Genomic DNA, 23,219 nt, shown 5'->3' on the forward strand with positions numbered 1-23,219 from the left:
TTGAAATGTGGCTAGTGTGAATCCAGATGTGCTGTCAAACACTATACTTTAAAAATGTACTATGAAAAGCAATATATTTCAAATTTAAAATATTCATTCATTTATGTGTGCCTGCTATGTGCATGTGTGGGAGGGCAAAGGATAGCTTGTGGGAGTCAGTTTTCTCATGCCACCATATTTGTCCCAGGAATCAAACTTAGGTTTTCTTTCTTTCTTTTTTTTTTTTTTTAAAGAAGATTTATCTATTTATTACCGTGTATACAATGCTCTGCCTGCATGTACAGCTGCAGGCCAGAAGAGGGCACCAGATCTCATTATAGATGGTTGTGAGGCGCTATGTGGTTGCTGGGAATTGAACTCAGGACCTCTGGAAGAGCAGTCAGTGCTCTTAACCACTGAGCCATCTCTCCAGCCCCAAACTTAGGTTTTCAGGCATGGTGGCAAGCCCCTAATCAACTGAGCCACCTCTCCAGCCCTCGACTTTTAAATATGCACCTCATGTTCAAATGAGCATTTTAGATGTATTGATTTATGTGTATGTATATATATATTCTTTAAAATTAATGTCATATTGGTTTATTGTTGCTGTTAGGGAAAAGATCATAAAACTACTTATGTGGCTTATGTTTCTCTGCAAATAGTGTTGACTAATTCTACTTAAGTTCTCAGAAGCAAAATTTTGAGTTTTTTAAAGGAAAGTTTCCGGAATTAAAACCATCAGTTGTCTACACTGGATCCTTTCTGTTTACTGGGCTTAAAAGAGCTCAAGTTGATTTAGAGAAAGTGCTCCATCTTACACATGAATCTAGGAATCCTGCAGGATCACGCCATCCCCTAGTTAGAGAAAAAGCACTGCAGGTGGGTTGGGGAATCATATTACAGAAGAGCCAGCTCCATAGTCCCCAGAGCCACTTCAACTGGGTAAAGATGACCTGTAATAATCTACCTGTAAATCTGTCGATCATCCGTGTGTGTGTGTGTGTGTGTGTGTGTGTGTGTGTGTGTGTGGTGATAGTCGATCTGAGAGTTGATTTTGATAGACCTAAGTCTCAGGTGGCCTCCGGGCCTCTTCTGGTCCTATTGCTACCATGGCAGTGGGATACTATAAAACAGAAATAATGCTCTCGGGTCTCTAGAATAAAGACTCCACAAATCACATCACTGGGACAGGCTGTGGGCCAGAAGGCTCCCTGGGGAAATGCATCAGACTTTAGTTTTACTAGGGGCCTATGGATTTCATTGAGAATAACAAGTTACTTCTTCCTCAAGCATGTAAATCAAGACTAAGTCTTTAGTTATGAAAGACTTCAAAACTTCTTTAGAATAGTCCCCAAAATTAAAGAAAACTTTGCTTATAAACTGGGCGTACACGTATGCTAACAAGCCCAAGCAAGGGCCTTTTGCAGACAGGCGTCTCATAAACGTTAAAATTGAAGGAAGCAACAAGGCAAAACGGACTTTTGAGGAAATGGAATTCTATATGCCCGTCGTTCTCTGGAATAGTCAGGTCCGCTCCCTATTAGGGACAAGCAAAGTGTAGATGTAGGACCAGTTCATCATCCTTGCCTAAAACAGCCAGTTTGGGTTACATGGAATTCTATCTTAAAAAGGCAAAATTAAACATTTTAAGTATAGAGAGGTAACATAAAGGCAGGGTCACAGGCCGTTTCCAAACAGAACAGAGCCAAATGCTCCTTGACTGTCAGGTAGCTATGAAGCCTTGCTCAGCAGTCTCCTGAGACGTGTGCAGTCATTTCTACCACTTCTCTGACTCCCACTTCCTGCCAAAGCCCCTCTATTGGATATATGTCAGAAGAGAGGGCGCTCAAGCCCCAGATCATTTGCAGCTATCCTATTTCTGAAGCTGCCATGCAACCCAACTCATTTAGTTTTCAAGAGATAAACCAATATTGTTCTGATAAAAACTGTCACATACATTTCTTTCTTTCTTTCTTTTTTTTAGGTTTTTCAAGACAGGGATTCTCTATGTAGCTTTGGCTGTCCTGGAGTCACTTTGTAGTCCAGGCTGGCCTTGAACTCACAGCAATCTGCCTGCCTCTGCCTCCCGAGTGTTGGAATTAAAAGCGTGTGCCACTACACCCAGCGTCACACACATTTCGAGATAATTATTTTACATATGTGGGTTGTGTCTGCATGTCTGTGCATTACATGGCACATACAATGCCTATGGAACCCAGAACAGGGCTTGGAATCCTCTGGTGAGCCTCCATGTGTGCTGGAAACTGAACATGGGTTCTCTAGAAGAACAGTGATGCTCTACCCTTTAGCTCCATATACATTCGATTAAACAACTGCTATTTAATAGAAGGTAGCCGAATTATATGGGCTGGCCCAAAAGGCAAAATTAGGTAGACCATTTAAAAACACTAAAAAGAACAACTGTTTTAGTTCTTTTTTTCTCTTGCTGTGACCAAGCTTTTTTTTTTTTTTTTTTTTTTCCAGATAGGGTTTCTCTGTATAGCATTGGCTGTCCTTGGACACAGTGATCTGCTTGCCTCTACTTCCCTGGGTGCTAGGATTAAAAGTATGCATCACCAAGTCTGGCTCGACCAAACACTTAAACGGACAAACAACAAAATAAATCACCTTAAGGAACAAAGTTGTACGCGGTGAGGAAGCAGAAACAGACGCTGGTTCTTAGCTTGATTTCTCCTTTTTATTTAATCTGGGACTTGGGCCCATGTGATGGTACCACCCATATCTGGATATGGACCCTCTCTTCAGTTAGACTTCTAGAAACTGCCTTCGACATGCTAGAGGTGTATCTCCTTGGTGATGCTAAGTTGACAGGATAAGCTCTCAGGTCCTTTCCCTAGGACTCAGATTCTTGTGCTGAGAAGACCCCCAGGAAACACAGAGGGGCTAGGGAGTCCATCAAAAGCCATGTAGCAGGCACCAAGAGGATAAAAGTTAATGGAGTTTGAACAAATGTGCCATAGATTAAGTGAAGTTATATGCAAGTTGTTTTTTGCACTGCCAAAACGTATACTCTATTTGTATTTACACTCTCTGTCACTAGCCATACTACATGTTTTGTTTTGTAAGAAGCCTGAGCCACTTGGTGCCCTGGTCCCATATGACAATCATTCCTCACTGTTAGAATTCCTTGTCCCTTTCCTTCTGTCATGGCTTGTACAAAACGAGGGCCATGGGGGCGGGGGCTGACATTTCCTGAGACTCAGGAGTCTAGATAAGTAGTGCCCAGTCCAGCATGGGGAGACGGTGAGCCCTTGAGAGGGCAGTTTTAATCTTCTGGACCAAGGTACAGTTTTGTGCATGTCTGAGTGGAGACACTGACTGGCCATAGCAATAAGGATCACAGGGTTGACCAGGGTGAGGTAGGACTGCCCACAGGATCATGAGCGTGGTGGGGGAGGCAGTGTAAAACGTTCAAGGATTAAACATCTCCCTAACTGCTTTCCTCACAGTGGTCTACATCATAAAACACAAAACATCTGAATGTTCCATGATTTTTTTAAACTTACAAAGACGTAAGTTGCTAATTTGTTAGTGTTTCTTGTTTAGAATGAAAGCAACTGGAGATGCAGAGAAGAGAGCTGAACTGCACCAGTGTGCTGAAGATGAAAATTTGGAGTTAGCTTATAAAAATACAAGTCAATATGCTAAACACTGAACAAAGACCCAGGGTATGGGATATTTAAAAATACTTTTCTCTTGGATCAGCACCAAAAAATATCCTTAGTTTCTGTATTACCCGTGTCCAGTTAAAATTATTTCTGATAAAAATCACAAACTGCAGGAATCACCACAATGCATCCAATACCTCTCAAATACATTTTGACATCAAGGTTGGGCAGGTCACTTGGAAGAAAACTGTGATGCAGACAACAGAATTTCTGTAGTGAGGCATCTGTTTTCTGTATATGGGAATATTTTACATCTCACACATGGGAGGCACTGGTACTTTGAAGTGTAAGAAAATTACTAGAGTCATTAAGACGAAGGTGAAGAGTTTGTACAGCCTTCCACAATTTCAAAGAGGTAGTGGTAGACACTTGTCCTCCTGGCAATGTCGGAAGCGGTTTCTTGCGATTTGTTCTTCAGGCCTGGGTTGATGTAGCGACTCATCAGGAGGAGCTCCAGGGTGTCTCTGCTGTCTCTGTTCCCAGCAGCAAGGTGCAGAGGGGTCAAGAGGCCTTTGGTTTGGGCGTTGATGTCTGCATCGTGCTGAAGTAAGAAGGAGGCCACCCTGGTGTTGTTCCACTTGCAGGCGCTGTGCAGTGGTGTCCAGCCGTCCACAGTCACTGCGTGAACGTCTGCCCCCTGAGCCACCAGCTCACGAACAACATCTAAATGTCCACTGTAGGCTGCTCGGTGGAGCGGGGTATACTCGTCCTCATCCCTAGTGTTCACCTCAGCGGCCTTCTCAGAAAGCAGCCTCTGCACTGTAGCAAGCTAAGGGAAAAAGAGAGAACTTAAAACAATTAACAAAGATAATTACACCACCCGGTGGCCTTTAGACTGTTTTTGGGGGTGGGCGGAGGAGGAACAAGTTACAGCTCATTACACTCAGGTGCAACTCAAGAATCCGATTCTCTGACCATCACATACACTATCTCCTTATCCTAATAGATGCCTAGGCCCCAGATGAACAAAAGGGTTAATCTGTATGTTTCACCTGTGAAGCAAGCCTAAGTTTCCAATAACATTATATCAGTATACACGGTATATTAACCAAAAAATAAAAATGAAACTTCTATCAATAGTAGAACAAAGTGATGCCAAAGCAATCTAAAGACTAAAGAACTCATTTCTGCCTAGAGACATGTCATGTTGCTGGGCATCAAGTTTGGGTTTGGGCTATGGACCTGATAGAATACATTGTACTCTGGGACTGAAAAGCTAATATAAAGTGTAAAACTTTTTCAGTTTTCAGTTTACTAACAGAGACATGGGAGAACTCAGAAAAATTAAGAACAAATGGTCAAGTGGGAAGAACTGCTTTTGGGTACTGCATTTGGAGGACTCCAGGCAAATCTACTTTGCCTTCCTTGTAGGATTCTGTGAGGAATAAATAAGTGCTGTAAGATACTTAGCAGAATTAGCGTCTAAGTGAATTTCTGTCTTACCTATCTTTGGTGATACTTACCTGGAGAACAATTCTTAATGATTTAATTAGAGGGTTGTTTATAATTACCCCCAGATACCTAGAGCCAGTTTATAATAAAATGTACACTTTCATATACACTATTTCATTTGACATACTTATATATATTAAGCTGCCATTTTTAAAGATAAGAAATTAAAGCGTCAGAAATGGTGGAATATGCCCAAAGAGCCTCAGAGGCAGGTCTTTGCACTCCAAACCAAATAAATGCTTTTCCAACTATGTAATTGTTTCGTTTTTTACCCGATTTTTTTCAGCAGCCCAAAGAAGCAACTTGCTTGGATCTTTTTCCATTTTTTTTTCTTGCAATTGATACCACTCTTCGTTTTTTTCCTCTTGTTCCTCATCGTCATCAGAACTGCCTATCCAGAGACTCTGAGTACCAGTGGGAATCAGGTGTCCGTGGGTTTCCAATAATTCAAGCTGATTAAACTGTTCGGAAAAGTCCAAAGAGTTTTCTGGGTCTGGATTTTCATTATCCCTTACTTTTTCTTTTTCCATTTTTACTACTATTCTAACTATGAAGCATTTCAAGAACTAGGGTGCAATCTTTCAAGAGACGAATTATGTCTGCATTGTTGTTTGATTCGTTCCAATCTGAAAACACAAACACAACAACTGTTAGTAAAGCAGTAACTAGGCTTCATCAGTAGCATGGATACCAACCTTACAAATATGCCAGATAAGCCGGGCATGGAGGTGCACGCCTTTAATCCCAGCAGAGGCAGGCAGATGATGTGATAGCCAGGATAGCCAGGTCTACTTGAAAAACCAACCAACCAAAAAAAAAAAACAAAAACAAAAACCAAACCAACCGACCAACCGACCAACCAACCAAAACCCCAAAGACGCCAGATAAATTCTACATCATAAAGTCTTTGGTGTTTTCTAATACCCATTAAATTTACTAAATACCAGACCAGAGATTTCTGCTATGTCTGTATGATCAACTGTCTTGTCTTTTGATCTATCACACTAGTTAAGGCTGATGGAGTCGTTAGTGAGTACACAGGAGGGCCATAATTCACTCAGTCCCATAGCATTCATTTTCCTGTGGGCAGAGATAAAGACTCTGCTAGACTGCCATCAGCTTAAAGAGTTACCCAGCATATAAACCTTAATTAAAGAAAATGAGCCAGGTGTGGTGGCACACGCCTTTAATCCCAGCACTTGGGAGGCAGAGGCACGCAGGCAGATCACTGTGAGCTGCAGGCCAGCCTGGTCTACAAGGTGAGTCCAGGACAGCCACGGCTAACACAGAGAAACCTTGTCTCAAATCCCCCTTCCCTCCCCCCCCCAAAAAGAAACCAAGAAGCTACTTTGAAAACTATCGATCTAACTATATTTGTTGAACTTGGCAGTCTTTTGCTGTTTTCAAATGTTACCACTCCCATCAGATTCTAACCTTTATTATTTCAGGGGCTTTGTTTTACACTGCTCTGTTGTTAACCTTTTAAGTATTTAAGTCAGACTTAAATACATTTGTATGTAAGCTGCATTACCAACTATTTGTATCATTAAAATTTGAGACTTATTTACTTTTGCTGTGAATGATGACCTCTAAGAGGAAGTCAGTAAGTTATACATACATACTTCTCATAGTTTTGCTCAACTTAATGTCACACGTCACACGTTTAACATTCTCTTGTCCTATTAAACTTAATCACTAGTGACAAGAGCACCAGGATCAGGACCAGTAACAACTTAGGGCCTATAGCTGCATTGAGAAATGTAAAAATTCACTAGCGCTGTGTAAAGTCTTGGCCAGATTGTCATTAAAAAAAAAAAAAAAAAAGCTATCAGACTGCTCTTTTCAATTTTTCATCTCAAACTATTTTTTTAAAAAGTCACGTCAGTTCACTAAACGCTTAACAGAAGTCAATAACCAAAATACCACAGCACAGATCTCAACCCCCCTTCCCATACGTGAAAACTCCTTCATATTAATTCTGAATTTATCGTTCCAGGTGTAAGATAGATATAAATAAATGTATTTCCTTGACTCAGGGTATAAAACTTGACGCATAATATGGAGGAATAGGGTGTGTTTCCTAACTTAAAGGGAACACTCCATTTTGAGAGAGATGCGAACTGTTCCAATTCTTATGTCAGGGAGGTGGAGGCCCACACCCATGTCAGAGGACTGAGCTGAGCTTCTGACAGACTAAGTTGCAGTACTTCAGAACTTTCTGGGGTCCTGAGGCGTCTGATCCAGTTCAAAGTTCTAACTTATTTTTACTGCACTCTCTTCAAGGTTCTCTCAGCACACAAAGCAAGGCAGATGTGGCGTGCCGGGGATTCTGGGCGATTGTCAAGGGAAGCGGGGAGAAAGGCCTTCGGGCTAGCAGGTGAGCCTTTCCGAATCCTAAAGCGAAGAAGGGGCCACCATGCTACCCTACGCCGTGGCCTGTCGCCCACAGTTGCCCGCCCCGCCGCTCCGGACACGCGCCTCACCTTTCACAGAAAGAGCCTCCGAGAGCACCGTTTCCGGGTTCGCCCCTTCGCTGTCCAGGATTGGCTCCTGCGAGGGGAAGGAGCCATGCTGTAGCCAATGAAAATCGAGGAAACCTTTGCGGCGCCGATGTCATCAATGGATTCTCGCGAGACAGAAGGATGCCACTCCGCCGCGCCTAATTCAGGTTTCTGGTTGCGGTGTCGTTCTTGTTCTGGGTTCTCCCGCCCCCCTTTTCCCGAAATGGAGATGGCCCGCGGTCTTGCTGGTGGCCTCTGACGAGTCCAGGTTGGGGTATCTTAGGCCTTGTTCCAGTCTTGCGGCGTGCAGGTGCCAAGCGGAAGCCCCGAGTGCGTGGGGCCGTCGGGGAAGAAGGGCCGGGTGGGCTGGGAGGGATGCGGGCTCTGCGTTCCGGATCGGAGTCCGGCGGGTAGAGGGTTGTCGGTAGTGGCAGCGCTGCCTAAGCAGAGTGACCTCTCCGAACTGTCTGCCACCTTAGATCTGAGAGGTGTTCCACGTAGACCACGTGTTTGGTTATTTATTCTAGCTTTAAATGTGGGCTGCCGCATAAAAGCCCTGTTAGTGTTAACTGAATGGGGTGGCCCTCTGCTCCAAAGCCCTGTGTGGTGCGGCTTAAATTTATGCACGTTAAAGACTTACATTTGATCGTTTCTGTCAAGGAGTTTACCACACACCAATCTCAAGGAGAAAATATGGGAGTGATCGTAATAGTGCAATTCGGGCCTCACTTAAGAGTGTGACTATCTATTCTTAGGTCATGAAACAATTATAGTAAGGGTTGAAAATAAAAACGAGACTTACCTTAGAGTTGCTAGGCCTAGTTCAAGAAGTCTACCCCGCAACCTTTGTAAAATGTGTATTTTGATTTTTTTTTTTTTTTTTTTTTTTTTTTTTTAATTTGGAATCGGGCGGCTTTCCTGACATACCTGAACACTGAACCCCAGGGTACTCGGAGAGGAACCTGGTCCCGGAGCTCTACCATAAAGATGAGCCCCACAGAACCGCTGTAAGCCTGACTTATTAACTGTGATGACCTTAAGGAAAACTACACTTTATCAAAAGGCAACAACAAAACTTAATAGTGGAAAGAGGATCACCCAAACCGTGTCTGGCATGCTTCAAAAACGCATACTGTATGCTTATTAGCAAAAAGATAATGTGGAGGAATAGAGGGGTGTGTCGCAGTAACTTATTATATGGCGGTGTGGTGACGCTCATGCTCGCTCTTAGGCCTTGTCTTAAAGTGCTGTGCCCATAAATAGTCTTTTAGAGCAAGTTGTGCTGGTTGATTTGAACGAAATGGAAATAAACAAAAGTACTATGGACGTTAAGTGGGGGGCAGTCCCCGAAAGTGGATGGAGTCGTCTTCTCTTGTTTCAAGTTCTTGATCAAAACCATCTGGGCAGTGTTAGGAAGGTCAGCAATTCTCTGGGCTCACCTTGTGCTGCTTTCATTTGTATAAGTAGAATAATAAGGCTCCTTTCTGGTTAACCCTGAGGTCTAAATGAGAGTATTCATGTGAAAATACATACTCTGAGAAGTTTGTGCAACAGCCAGGACTTCATGCGTCCAACTGTTAAAGTTTCTGAGTTGTGGAGTTATATATAAAATTGAATTCACTATAGTTTAGTGAAATAGCCTTGTTTTTGTTTTTTGTTTGTTTGTTTGTTTGTTTTTTAATGCCCTTTAGTCTTTTTTCTGCTGCTAGTTGTGTGGTAAATGAATTACCTTCTCTCTGTATGGCCGCCTTATTTTTCAGAGATAGTAACTATGCCTGCCTCTTTCCCTGTGGGGACTGAGATATCTTAAAGAACTAAATGAAATGCTAAGTTTAACTGAGGGTTAATAACTGTTAAGCTGCTGGTTCACCTGAAACTACCTTTATCAAAACAATTCTGTTTTGTTATTTGGCCAAATTTATCGTTGAAAAACTGTGTAAAGAACAGAGACAGGCAGATGTTTTCAGAGTTCCAAATGTTAGATAAAATCTGTTCTTCCACGTAAAGGAAGACTTGTACACGACTTTCCTGGAAAAGTGTACAGTCAGATAACAAGGGAGCAAACGCAGCCTTTTGGATTTCTGTGGAGAGACATGAGTATGTAAAACTGCTTATAATAACAAGGCTATGAATTTCAGCGCAGACAGGGAACATTTATGTCTCTCACATCGCTCTGTATTGGATTTGGGATTGGAAAGCTATGATGTGTAAGATCTGTTGAGTACTGCAATCTTTCATGCCAGGTCTGAGGCTAGACAAATGATTTTACTTTATAGTTGCTATTGTTTATTTTGTCTTTAGGTCTCCATTTGCTTGACTATCCTTGTAATGAATTGCATTGAATTTTGTCTTCTTTTTCAATCAGTGACGATGAAGACACATTTAAAATCCTGGTCGCCACTGATATTCATCTCGGATTTATGGAGAAAGATGCAGTTAGAGGAAATGATACATTTGTAACATTTGATGAAATTTTAAGACTTGCCCTGGAAAATGAAGTGAGTTTTGGTTACGTTTGTGTGTGCTCTAATGTACTTCCTTAGGTAACAGGCTCTTTTCCATCAAGTTAGAGTTATTCATATAACCGCTTACACTCACATTTTCTGGCTAAATGCAATATACTAAAGGCCTGGTTATAATTTTAAGTGCTTTGTGTTCACAATTAGAGCGGAAACTGCTTTGACAAATAACCTTCAAATTTAGAAACACAGGGTGTTTAACGATGTGCCAATCTGCTGCGATTTCTACCTGAAATAAAAAGATGCCAGTTAGTTTTACAAAACCATATAAGTAGCTGGGCGTGGTGGCGCTCGCCTTTAATCCTGGCACTCGGGAGGCAGAGGCAGGTGGATTGCTGTGAGTTCCAGTTCAGCCTGGTCTACAAAGTGAGTCCAGGACAGCCAAGGCTAACACAGAGAAACTCTATCTCGAAAAACCAAACACAAAACAAAACCAACAACAACAACAAACAAACAAGCAAACATATAAACACACACCAAAAAAAACCAAAAACCAAAAAACCATATAGGTAACCAGAATGTGTGACAAAAATTTCCAGACGCCCAAGTACAAAGTCATTAGTGGTAAGGCCCATAGAAGCACAACTTCCTGGGCCTTTGGAGGTAGAGGAGATGGGTGTTTAGTTGAGACTAGTCCAGGAGGTGACGTTTAACGTGTGTTGGAGGAGAAACAGCCTGTCATGCTGGGTGACAGATTGTACACTCACTGTGAAGCAGAAAGGAAGGTGTAAGTATAAGGCAACATGGCTGCTGTTAGGTGACTGATTTGGTACCTCTTGGACATGTATATGCTAAGGGAGGGCTGAGAAGGCAGCTCAGTTGGTAGACTGCTTGTGTACCAATCACAACACCCTGGAGAGGCTGGAAGTTCAAGGTCATCCTCAATTCCCATAGTGACTTTGAGGCCAGCTTGACCTACATGTTTGAGACCCCATTGAGACCCCTTTTATTTTTTGGAATGCCTAGAACTGAAAGGGGTTGAGCTGTACTAGTGCACTGTATTCGCCAGACTCGGTTTGTGCTCAGCGCAGTAGACAATCCTCTAGCAGCCTGCTATTGATTGCAGCAGGAATTGGAGACCATGGTCATGCTTTTAAAACTGGTGGTGCTGGGATGGAAAAGAGAAAGTGAAGATGAGAGAAGTTACAAAGAGACGCTGTGCACACAGTCATTTTCAGGATGTGGGAAGGTGTTGAACTCTGACTTAACACCAAGATAGAGTTGGGGATTGCTATGGGGAGTGGGCCAGCAGGTGGTAGGGCCCAGGACCGAGCCTTCCAGCCTCTGTGTCAGACCTCCAGGGCCCTTGCACTGTCTTGGCCAGGCCTGTAATAGTCTAGCCTCTGCCTGGCATGTCCTGTGCTGCAGTAGTTCCAGGGGGTGTTTCTCCTTCACACGTCGCCTTTGTGTGTGTTGCATCACAGCCGAAGCAAACTGTTGACACGTAAGTCAGGGCCTGTCAGTGTGCTGAAACTCAGCTCAGCAGCCTTGCTTTGACTCTGGATTTGAACTCACATACCAGACTGTGCCATGACCTTGGTCCTGCCTGGCCTCTGGCTCTGCCTGGGCCACCCCAGTGACTTCTTCTCTGAGATCTTACACGTTACTCTTCGAATTATCACCTGGCTTTGAGCAGGGTGACGTCTCACTTCACATTTCATTTTTCGGGGGGTGGGATAGGGAGTTTATTGAGGTGGTCTCATAGCCCATGCTGCCTTCAAACTCATAGCTATGAACAAAATCGAAATTCTGGGCTTCATAAAGGTACCTGTCACCATGCACAGCCATATTTACCTTTTTCTGAAGAGATTCTTTTCCCCTTATACCTCTAGGTACTCTGTGACATTCTGCAGCTTTTCTTTTCATGGCTCGTGTATTATGTTGTTTATTGATTATCTGTGTTCCCCTGTGGGAAAATGCTACGACAGTGAAGCCTTTCGGCTGCTTAGCAATGTATTCTTCATGCCCAAGAAACCCTAACTCTGTACCAGATACCCACGTAAGAGCTGGTGGTCTTGGCATCTACATCAGCCATCTTTGCAATCTTTAGCTCTTTGCTCTAAAATTCATGGTCTCCAAACAGACTGCCGCCCCCCCAGAATGGTGCCACTGCTGTGAGATAAGGGTGAAGGAATGGATGCTGGGCTGTTGGGAGCTCACACCTGTAATCCCAGCTCCTGGGAGGCAGAAACAGGCAGATCTCTGTCTGTTCAAAGTCTTCAGAGGGAGTTCCAGGACAGCCAGGGCTATCCAGAGAAACCCCCCAAAAAGAAAAGAAAGTAGTGTTCCCGCTGTGAAATAGTGAACTGCTTGCTTTGGCTTTTGTAAACCACTTATTGCTGTAGGAAAGGGGACAAAGCAGTGTTCTCTATCTGTGTAACAGGAGGAGAAACAGTGAAGGGTGTAAAACGATTTCCCCACACAGCTACAGGTTCCACAGAAGCAAGCTGGTTGTCCCGCCTACCTTTAAATATCCTTCCTCTAGCCCTCTAGGGCTTGACATGCTCCCGATTCGGTTCTAAGGCTGTTACCCATCTACAAGCAAGTTTGCAAGTTAATTTGATTTTAATCTAAATGTGGCTTAAGGCTTTGGTGCTTCCCAGTGGACTCGAACTCTGTAACCTGTACCTTGAGAAGGCTACAGGAAGCTGTGGGGAAGCGTTGGAGTTGGTTGAGTGTGCTGGTTTTATGTTCTTTCAAGCTGGACTCTTTCCCTTGGGGAGAGAAACTTAAAGCCACAGGAAGCCTGTTTTCCTTCCACAGAACTCTGAGCATGCTCTGTTCAAGCTCTTTGGGTCTGGGAGCCCTTCTCCCCCAGAGCCTGGCAGCGCTGCTTTGTCCAGTCCTACCTCTTGTTTCCCATCTCTGCACACCCCACACTGAATCTCCCAAGTGTGTATTATATTTGTCCTTCAGCGTTTTTTATTTAACCATTTATTTTTAAAATCTAAATTCTTGACTTTTAAGTTCTCATTTATATGGACCCTTGCCATCCAACTATTCTTATTTTATTCCTTTGTTCCTTGATTCCCACCCCACCCCCCTCTTGAGATAGGGTTTCTCTATCTAGCCCTGGCTGTCCTGGAACTTACTCTGAAGACCAGGCTGGCCTTGAACTCGGAGATCTGCCTACACATGCCGCATAGTGATATGTGAGTGCATGTGTTTAGGTGTGTGTGTGGAGGAGGCTAGAAGATGAACCTGGGGGACTGATTGACTAGTGCAGCCGTAGACATCTATGTTTCTGGTCATCTGAATAGTCCAATAGTCCACTCCTTTATGCTGTGATCGAACCACAGCCGTGGGTGTCATGAGTGTTGATCCAGTGGTCTCAATCTGTTGCTGACGCTGGTCTCAAAGTAGAAGGCCTAAGTGATCACATGAGGCGGTGAAATCTTTTCTCCATCTTATCTATACTTTAGGCAATTTTTACCGTAAACTTACTAACTTTAACACTGTTTTCTGTTGATTAGGTAGATTTTATTTTGTTAGGCGGTGATCTTTTCCATGAAAACAAGCCCTCGAGGAAAACCCTGCACAGTTGCTTGGAATTGCTTAGAAAGTACTGCATGGGTGACCGCCCTGTGCAATTTGAGATCATCAGTGACCAGTCAGTCAACTTTGGTTTTAGTAAGTAAGTACACTTATGTTTGAGGGACGGTTGTCTTGGGTTTGATTGCTGTATAATATATACATCTGTGTTGTTGCTGACAAAATACTCTGACAATGCAACTTTAAGAGGTTTACAGTTCCAAGTGAGAGTCTATCATTTGGGAAAACCAGCTAGTTTCATCCACAATCAAGAATATAAAGATAGTGAAAACATGCATGCCTACTGCTCAGCACACTTTTTCTGGTCTCCTGCAATCTAGGACTAAAACTTAGAGGATGTTGCTGCTCACAGTGGGCTGTGGCTTCCCCTATCAGTTATTGTAAACAAGGCCATTTCCCACAGACATGCTTACGGGCCAGTAGACACTCCTCCTCTGAGACTCTTCCAAGGTGATTCTACATTACGTCATCTTGATAAAACCAGCACATTATCTACCAGCTCGATTGCCTTCATTCTAGGCAGTTTTCCCAGTAAATGCAGTTCTTTGAGTTTTTGGTGTATCATTTCATTAATTTGTATTTCTGCGCTAATGTTGGCATTAAGTTTATTCTTGGATCTCTCATCCTCTTTGGTGCCTTCTGTTTATTTGGTTTTTGTTTTGTTTTGTTTTTCTATTTTAAAACTTGGTTTTTAAAAAAAAATTTTTGACATGATTTGTTGAAGTTACATATATATTCCAGCTACTAATCCATTTTTTAGGTAGGTATATTTTCCCTAATCAGTTGCCTTTAGCTTATGGTTTGTTGTTATTGCCAGATACAGTTTTAGTTTGGTCAAATGTAGTATTCTGTTTCTTTAGGATTGTTGCTCTTGGTCTTATATTACTATGTAAGGTCTCTTCCCCCCCCCCCCCAACCCCCTGCTCCCCGCCACTCCCCCCACCCCAATAAATCTGCCATGTTGGGATGGTTCCCAGGGTCTTGTGGATATTAAGCAAATGCTCCATCACTGAGCAATATCCCCCGCACAAGCCATCGTTTTCTTTTTTTAAATGTAAGGACACCATATTACATCTGAGTGAAATAAATGTTTTCTCAATCTTAGGTGGTGTCCAGTACTTTTCCTCTCGTTGCATTTGACCCTGGTACTGGTCAGTGTTTGTAGAACACCTCTCATTTGCTTTTTCCTCTTGTTGATTGTAGGCTTGGAGGGAAGACTATCAGAAGTGACTGGCTCCTCTGATGGCCTTGTGATAGGATGTACCTTGTCTCTCAGGACTTTTCACTGGTGATGCTCACCTTGCTTACTGGGCTAAGACATCTGCGGGTTTCTCCAGTGCAAAGCTGTTTATCTTTCCCTTGTTCTTGCTTAGAAATGAGTCCCTGAGTCCAGCCCACACTCAATGGGAGAGGATTAAAGTCCATCTCTGGCCAGGCGTGGTGGCCTGCGTCTTTTATCCCAGCACTTGGGAGGAAGAGGCAGGTGGATGTCTGTGAGTTCAACGCCAGCCTGGTTTATAAAGTGAATTTCAGGACAGCCAGGGCTGTTACATAGAGACACTATGTCTTTAAAATGAAAAAGAGTCTGGCTCTGGAGAGAGGAATTGCAAAGTATCTGTGGCTGTTAACTACCCCTATCGTTGAGATCCTTCCTTAACCCCTTTGATTTCTCACAGCATCTTTCCATATTGATCTTCTTGCCTCAGTGTCCCTGCTTGCTGTGACTATAGGGGCACACTACTATGCCTGCCTACCTGCTCTCTGAAGTAGGCTTTCTTTAGGCATGTATGAGTGATGACCTCTTTTTTAAAATGGCTGTTGACTCTGTTGTCAGTTTAACAGCTGGAAGGCTGGGTAGGAACATGGATTCCCTGGATGTGGTTATGCATGCCTGTAATCTCATCATCTTAGAGGCGAAGGCAGGAGGCCAGTGTGAGCATGCATCAGGTCCGAGGTCTGTCTGGCCTATGTGGTCAGAGCCTGTCTCTTCAACTCCCAAAACAGTGTGGATTCTGGATGGTGTCAGTTCAAATCCTGGCTCTGTCATTTAATGATCACATGACCACACCCTTTTTTCTCTCTCTCAGTTCCATAGAATTGTGCCAGATACATAAGTTACGGAGATTGACTTAGGGAGGAAACTGCTTATCCTCTGCAGCCTTCAGCTGAAGGTTGAATTCTATTTACCCTTTTGTATTTCATCATAAACCTTACTTTTCATTTGCTCAAATAGGGATGCTGCGAGTTGATCTAAGACCGCACATGTCAGGCTCAGCCCTTCAGTCTGCATTTTAATCTAAGAATTGTTTTTCAGCAATATCAGGAAATTCTTTTCTTTTTTTTAAGTTTTTCAAGATAGGTTTTCTCTGTGTTATCTTGGCTGTCCTGGACTTACTTTGTAGACCAGGCTGGCCTCGAACTCAGTGATACGCCTGCCTCTGCCTCCCAAGTGTGCCACCATGCCCAGCTTTTTTTTTTTTTTTTTTTTTTTGGCACATGATTGGCAGAGAGGTGGAAGAGATGAGGAACTCCAAAAAGAGGTTCATGTCATGGGCAGTCAGTCTATTATTATTATTATTATTATTATTATTGTCATCATCATCATTATTTTGGTTTTGGGGGACAGGGTTTCTCTGTGTAGCCTTGGCTGTCCTGGACTCACTTTGTAGACCAGTCTGGCCTCAAACTACAGAAATCCACCTGCCTCTGCCTCCTGAGTGCTGGGATTACAGGCGTGCGCCACCATGCCTGCCAGGAAATTATTAAATATTAAAGAAAGCCTGTATGTAGAAGCTTTGTGAAAGCATCTCTTCCCTTGCTGTAAAAAGTAACCTTTTACAAAGGTCTTACATCTTAGAGGCCTGTTAATTTCAGCCATCCGCAATTCATAGAAACTACTTGTGGCTGAAATTTATTTGAGATGTCATGTATAAAACTTAGAAGCTAGAAAAAGTTGATACATTGCCTTTTTAAAAGTAAATATATTTCCGGGTGTGGTGGCATTGCACCTTTAATCCCAGCACTAGGGAGGCAGAGGCTGGCCAATCTCTGAGTTTGAGGCTAGCCTGGTCTACAAAGAGAGTTCCCGGATAGCTAGGGCAGTTGCACACAGAAATACTGTCTCCAACCCCGCGCCCCCCAATATGTATCAAAAGCATCCTGAAGCAAACTTAAAGTCATAGTTCACTAAAGAAGAGTACTTGCATCTCAGCACAAATTAAGGCTGGATTTTAAATGAATATTTCCTTCTAGTTGATTTTAAAAATCCATTAATTTATAAAATATAGGTCAGGAATATCCACAGTGCACAGAGATGGAAATAGCATGAATGCCTTTCGAGGGGAGCTGCCTCATTTGTAAGGCATCAGATGAATGGAGACTGAAGTGTTCTTCTCATGGACACTGGCATAGGTCCTCAGTGTGTGTTACAGTTATCTAGGACTCTCAGGTGTTTGTGCCTGGTCTCCATGCCAACTGGAGTCTCTTGGAGTATGGCATGGGCATTGGTATTTCTTAAAAGATGTGCAGCTAATTAGAGCTATATCCAGAGTTCAGGACCACTGGTGTAGGCTTAAAGGGTTGGTGATAACCTGCTGCTGAGGTTGGGAGAACTGACCTCTGGTACACGTTCCCTATGGCATTACATGAAAACCAGACCCAAGAGTCTACACGGTGGGGACCTGCTGTAGCTCTGGACAGTAATGCATACACTGGAATGCATGCGCCTCGTATACAAGATCTCTGTGAGATGATTTCAGAGCAGGTTAAGCAAGGGCAGAAAGCCGTACTGTTGTAACATATATAAGAAGGAAAAAATGTGTTCTTTTATACATGTATAGATGAATTTCGGAAATTCATAATAGAAACTGCTCCCTATACCGACAGAAGGGAAACCGATGGCTGGGGAAGGAATGGGCCAGACATGCACATGGATGGGAGGTGGAGCTGGTGATGGGCTGTGAATTTTGGTGCTTGGATTCCTACATGCACAGATTGTTTTCTCCCCTCCCCTGAACTATAAGAAGAAGCTTTAAACAAAGAATTAATTTTTTAGTGGCCTGTAACTGATAACTTGCCAGTTATCAGTTGTGAATTGTTTTTATATATAATTCATATGCTTTAAGATACTTTCAACCTTTTTAAAGTAACTGAGTTTATTTCCAGCACTGAGCTGAGGCTGTCCACAGATAGGGGTTTGTAGTTGCCTAGTGTGTTATTACCTCTTGGAGAGGAAGCTTTGGGGAAACAGCTTTTACCCCTTACAAAACTGTCCCTCTGTTTTCTTTTAAGGTTTCCGTGGGTGAACTACCAGGATGGTAATCTCAACATTTCCATTCCCGTGTTCAGTATCCACGGCAACCATGACGATCCCACGGGGGTAATTACAAATTCTGCTGCAATCTTAAAAATGCTGTCGAGTTTATCAGTGCAAAGCAGTCACCTTTTCCCAGTAGTTGGTAGTCAAATTGAGCCACGCGTTCAAATTAATTTATTATCATTTATGATGTTTTTACCTTTCTTGTTTTTTTTTTGTTTTTTTTTTTAACTATAGAATAAGAGTTGTTGTACGAGACAGCTGTGCTGTTTCTTTATCTTCGCGACACTGAGTGTGAAACCAGAGCCTGAAATGTGCCAGGCGACCACTCTGCCATCCTCAGCTCTCCCTTTACTCTTTATTCTGAGACAAATGTCCTTGAGCCTGTGACCCTGCCTCTGCCTATAAATACCTGGAGTTGCAGCTCCTGATACAGGGCCTGCTAGAGTCTTGCCTTTGTGTCTTTCAAATTCTGCTGAGAGTGAGTTGCTAGGAGCAGGAGCCCACATAAAGCTCCTAGATTCTCACCGTAAAAACTGATTTTTTTTTTTAGTATATTAAATCTGGATTTAATTATTTCATTCCCTATTTGATATGGAAGTGAGACTGGCAGTCCTAATACAAAGTGCCTTTGTGTCTTCTGTCACTGTAACCATTAGTTTGGTTTATGGTCATGTGTGCAATACCCCCCCACACACACAAAAGAAAAAACAAAAACAACTTTTTTTTTTTTTACTTTTCAGCCTCTTTTTTGTTTGTTTGTTTTTAGTTTTCCTTTTTGAGACAGGGTTTTTCTGTGTAGCCTTGGCTGTCCTGGACTCATTTTGTAGACCAGGCTAGCCTCGAACTCACAGCGATCCACCTGCCTCTGCCTCCCAAGTGCTAGGATTAAAGGTGTGCACCACCACATCTGTCTAAGTTTTTTGTTTTGTTTTTGTTTTTAATAAGAGGCTGACTTCATATTACAAGGCACTTACTTGGCAGCTGATTTTGCCTGCGCTTCCTGTTAGTGATGAGAACTGGCTTTGTGCTCTCAGCTGTGCAGCTGGTTTGTAGTTGGAAGAAGGCAGCTGCGCTTCAACACTGGGATTTAGTTTTGAGAAGACACTGTCACAATCTGTTTCTGTAAATACAAGTTGAATATTCTTAATGCAAAAATTAAACCAAAAGTGCTATAAAATCTCAAAGTTGAGACTCAGAAGCTTCTGCTTTTAGATCATTTTAGTTTTGGGTTTTCACCTTGAGGTTCTCACCTGGTGAGATCTGCTCAGACATTCTAAAGCCAAGAAAACCCAAAATCTCAAAACACTTTGACCCCCAGTTTTGTGAGTAAGGCCCATGTAGCTTGTAGTTTGCAGGAGTGTGATGCTCACCCAGGCCATGCACTTTGATGGACGCACTCATGTTCTTTGAAACTCTCCCACAGGCGGACGCCCTCTGTGCCCTGGATATTTTAAGCTGTGCTGGGTTTGTGAATCACTTTGGACGGTCAATGTCTGTGGAGAAGATTGACATTAGTCCGGTTCTGCTGCAGAAGGGAAGCACAAAGCTCGCTCTATACGGCTTAGGTGTGTGATGGGATACCGTTGTCCATGGCAGTACAGGATTGTATGAGCGCTTGGCAACTATACTCTTAGAGGTAGTGTGGACCCAAGGGGCTTCCAGAGGGGGAAACGTTGGACAGATTTGATTATTTCTCACTCATATCTGTAAAGGATGGTGGAATGTTCTGGTAAAAGTGTTGTTAGTATTTCTAAGGACCAATGGCTCTTTGTATTCAGTGGTAGTTTTGGTGGAAGCAACAACCTTGGCTCAGTTTCTGTTATTTAGACTTTTGTGTAGAGTCTGTGAGAGGTCAGAGCATCCCATCCAGTACAGTACAACACTCCTGGGCTCGGTAGGCTGTGAGACTGAGTCTGGCTGCTGTGAGTTGTGACACACTAGGCATAAGAGATGGAGGAAGTCCCATTATTAACATATTACATATGTTAATATTAATGTTTTACTTTGCTTGTTCCAAAGTGACCAGAAGAAAATCACTTATGTATCTGGTCCATTAGTGCCTCACATTGTGTCCCTGCTCTACAACTGACATCTTATTATTAAATCAGACTCAGAAATCTGCTTTATCCTGGCTGTGTTATTATGTGCTTGTAATCTCAGCACTGGGGAAGTAAAGAGGGGAGAAGCCTTAGGGCTCCCTGGGCAGCCAGCATAGCCAATCAGCAAGCTGTCGCCAGTGGGAGGTTCTGTCTTAAAAAAAAAAAAAGTGACCTCTGCTCTCTTACCTCCACCTCCCGCTTCCCTGCACTTCACCATATTGATTTCACTATTTTCTATTTCTTTTTGTTTTGTTTGGTTTTTTTTTTTTTTTTTGGTTTCTTTGAGACAGGGTCTCACTATGTAGCTCTAGCTATTGTGGAACTCACTATGTAGACCAGTCTGGCCTCAAACTCAGAGATCCACCTGCCTCCGCCTCCCGAGTGGGATTAAAGGCGTGCGCCAATATGCCTGGCTTCTGTTCATTACTTCTCTTGTGTTCTGTAGGAAAGTGTTTTTTGCTAGGCTTTATTCTATATGAGTGAAAAGCTAAACACTATTTTTAAAGAACACGTTTTGTATATTTTGTATCAAGTTTTGTTGTTTTGTTTTTTGAGACAGGGTTTCTCTGTGTCGCCTTGGCTGTCCTGGAACTTGCTGTGTAGACCAGACTGGCTTCAAACTCACAGAGACCCGTATTGAACATTGTGTGTCCAGAAAAATGGCTTGCTTGCTTACTCTTGAGTGGTGTGTCTGTTCTGTGCGCCCCTCTTCAGTGATCTTTTCCTCCCATCCGGTGCTGCCCTCCTTAACTAGTGTCACTCCATGCTAAACCCAGAGCATATGCTTTGTGATTGTCGGGTTTTCAGCACCTCAGACTCTTCCTAGCACCCCACCTTCACCTTCTCCCTTCAGTGATGCCTGTCTGGAGCCAACTGTCCCTGTGTCCCCCACAGTTCTCACACCAGTGTGTACTGGGGTGGAAGTGAGAGTCCCTGTCCCCTCGCACCCACAGTCGGCGGGCTCCACATATCCACTGCAGGTTGCCTCTTCCCTCAGCCTCTGCCTTCAGATTTTACCAACACCTGGAGTGCTTTAGCTTGCAGGCTTTCCCACCAGCACTCTGGGCCATGTGTGCTGGGGCCACCTCTCCCATGTTCACCTCACTGTTCACTCCATCCACCCAGATGTCTCTGTGTTCAGTCTCTGGCTTTTCTTCTGTGGTCAGCATGTGAAGGAGCAAACCGTCTCCGGCTCTACAGTAATTAGTGTCTTGGCCTTTCCTTCTAACGTAATGATAACAAGTTATTACTATTTTGTTACATGTTTTCTTGGTATCTTCTACTAGACTAAGATGAGCTTTAATATAGGAAGAGTTACTTAAAATCATCAAATTACTGAAAAGCACAAACTCAGTGTATATACTAGTCTTATACTTTAAAATACATTTTAGGATTCTCATCCTATTTAACTGTCCATTCCTGTGCATATTACTAGTGTACCGTAGTTGAAAAGCACATTAACTTAGCATTTGTAGTCAAGGGAGGAGAGATGCTGTCACTAGACAGTCTGGTGGAAACGGACGCATAGGAAGTTCCTTTATTTCTCTTTACACATTAACCTGGTTTCCGAAGTGGAGAGTGTTCTTTGAATGCAACTGAGTGCTGTTGTGTGTGAGCTGGGGACATTTGTTGGTGGATTCCATTTACACATGTGATTCCAGAATTCAGATATGTATGTGAGCAGGAAAATACAGTACTTTTGAGAAATGCAAATTTTAGAAGTAAAACCTATTCACTCTTTAAATCCACAGTTAGGAAACAATTTTAAAATAGTGTTGTGTCCTTCCACAGGGTCCATTCCAGACGAAAGGCTCTATCGGATGTTTGTCAATAAAAAAGTGACAATGCTGAGACCAAAGGAAGAGGAGAATGCCTGGTTCAACCTATTTGTGATTCATCAGAACAGGTAAAAAGTCTGTATGAAAGGTTTTTAAGAGAAGCACTGAGGTTTCCGAGACCTGTATGCGCAGGCCTTCAGTAAAGCCTGGCTCCTTCCCCGTCACCAGGACGGGTCAGGCAGGGCTGTTCTCTGTGTGACTTCAGGCTGAAGCCAGTTGACAAGTATCAGTACCCGGGGAAGAATGTTTGCCTGGAATGGGTGAGACATGAGAGGAACCGAACAGACACTGATGGAGCCGAGAGTGGACCATTGCCCTCCACCTGCCTCCTCGTGTCCCTTAGGAAACAGACACTGATGGAGCCTAGAGTGGACCATTGCCATCCACCTGCCTCCTCGTGTCCCTTAGGAAACAGACACTGATGGAGCCTAGAGTGGACCATTGCCATCCACCTGCCTCCTCGTGTCCCTTAGGAAACAGACACTGATGGAGCTGAGAGTGGACAATTGCCATCCACCTGCCTCTTTGTGTCCCTTAGGAAACAGATACTGATGGAGCCTAGAGTGGACCATTGCCATCCACCTGCCTCCTCGTGTCCCTTAGGAAACAGTATTGGGGTGTGAGTTAGTCATCCCATGTGCTTTACTGTTTGCATTATCCATAGAAGGGAATCCATATTAGGAAGCACTGCAAGTGTTTGATTTACGTTACTGAATTTTATTCCTCCTGGTGCTTAGAGGTATCACTGGCTTTTACTGATCTATAGTTGTATTTTTCTCTTGTCAGTGACCATTTTATTTCCAATCTTTTGCTTTTATAAAATTTGATGCAGTGAGCACTTCCTACACACACATACGTGTGTGTGTGTGTGTGTGTGTGTGTGTGTATTGTGCGAATGCCTTTCCAGAAGCACAGCTAGATCAGCTGTCTTTTGCTGATAGTTGAAGGCAGCTTATCCTGTTGGTGGAGTCCATGGTAGATTGAGAGGAAGGGAAACAGTAAGCAAGACATGTCCTGTGATCCCTCCAGTGGAAGAGGTGAGGCGAGGTGGTAGAAGCTGGCGGAGACACAGACAGGGCTTTGGGCCTGACTGTGTGCTGCATCTGAGTCCAGACTGAGGTTAAGTGGTGGGTCTTCAGGAGGCAGACTTGTGAGTCTGAAGCTGTGTCGAGTGCGTTTTGGTATGTGTGGATGCTATGACCTTTACACCCCTGCTGAGCACTTACTTACATTTCCGCCTTGCCTACACCACAAAGGGAAAGGTGGAGGGAA

The 23,219-nt window shown here is 43.3% G+C and overlaps 2 protein-coding genes across 3 annotated transcripts in view; one reads left to right on the top strand and one right to left on the bottom strand.

Annotated features, from left to right (window-relative positions):
• Window positions 1–2,656: 2,656 nt before the first annotated feature.
• Window positions 2,657–7,767, bottom strand: Ankrd49 (ankyrin repeat domain 49). Of its 2 annotated transcripts, XM_051155923.1 has the most exons (3): window positions 7,604–7,767; window positions 5,393–5,746; window positions 2,657–4,437 (listed from the first exon to the last, which is right to left on the bottom strand). In XM_051155923.1, exons 2-3 carry the CDS (start codon window positions 5,648–5,650, stop codon window positions 3,976–3,978), a joined length of 720 nt encoding a protein of 239 aa, XP_051011880.1. In that variant the 5' UTR covers window positions 5,651–5,746; window positions 7,604–7,767; the 3' UTR covers window positions 2,657–3,975. The 2 variants fall into 2 exon arrangements, with proteins under 2 accessions (XP_051011880.1, XP_051011881.1); XM_051155924.1 differs by lacking the exon at window positions 7,604–7,767 and having other exon boundaries at window positions 5,393–5,849.
• Window positions 7,768–8,552: 785 nt separating this feature from the next.
• The window catches only part of Mre11 (MRE11 homolog, double strand break repair nuclease), a 48,723-nt gene continuing 34,056 nt past the window's right edge, over window positions 8,553–23,219 (top strand). Inside the window, exons 1-6 of the mRNA XM_051155925.1 lie at window positions 8,553–8,628; window positions 9,987–10,119; window positions 13,614–13,774; window positions 17,983–18,070; window positions 19,434–19,575; window positions 21,901–22,015. Coding sequence (XP_051011882.1) covers window positions 8,609–8,628; window positions 9,987–10,119; window positions 13,614–13,774; window positions 17,983–18,070; window positions 19,434–19,575; window positions 21,901–22,015 — 659 coding nt within the window. The 5' untranslated portion in view covers window positions 8,553–8,608. The remainder of the gene's footprint in view (window positions 8,629–9,986; window positions 10,120–13,613; window positions 13,775–17,982; window positions 18,071–19,433; window positions 19,576–21,900; window positions 22,016–23,219) is intronic.

This window comes from Acomys russatus, chromosome 14, assembly GCF_903995435.1.
Source record: "Acomys russatus chromosome 14, mAcoRus1.1, whole genome shotgun sequence".
Lineage (NCBI taxonomy): Eukaryota > Metazoa > Chordata > Mammalia > Rodentia > Muridae > Acomys > Acomys russatus.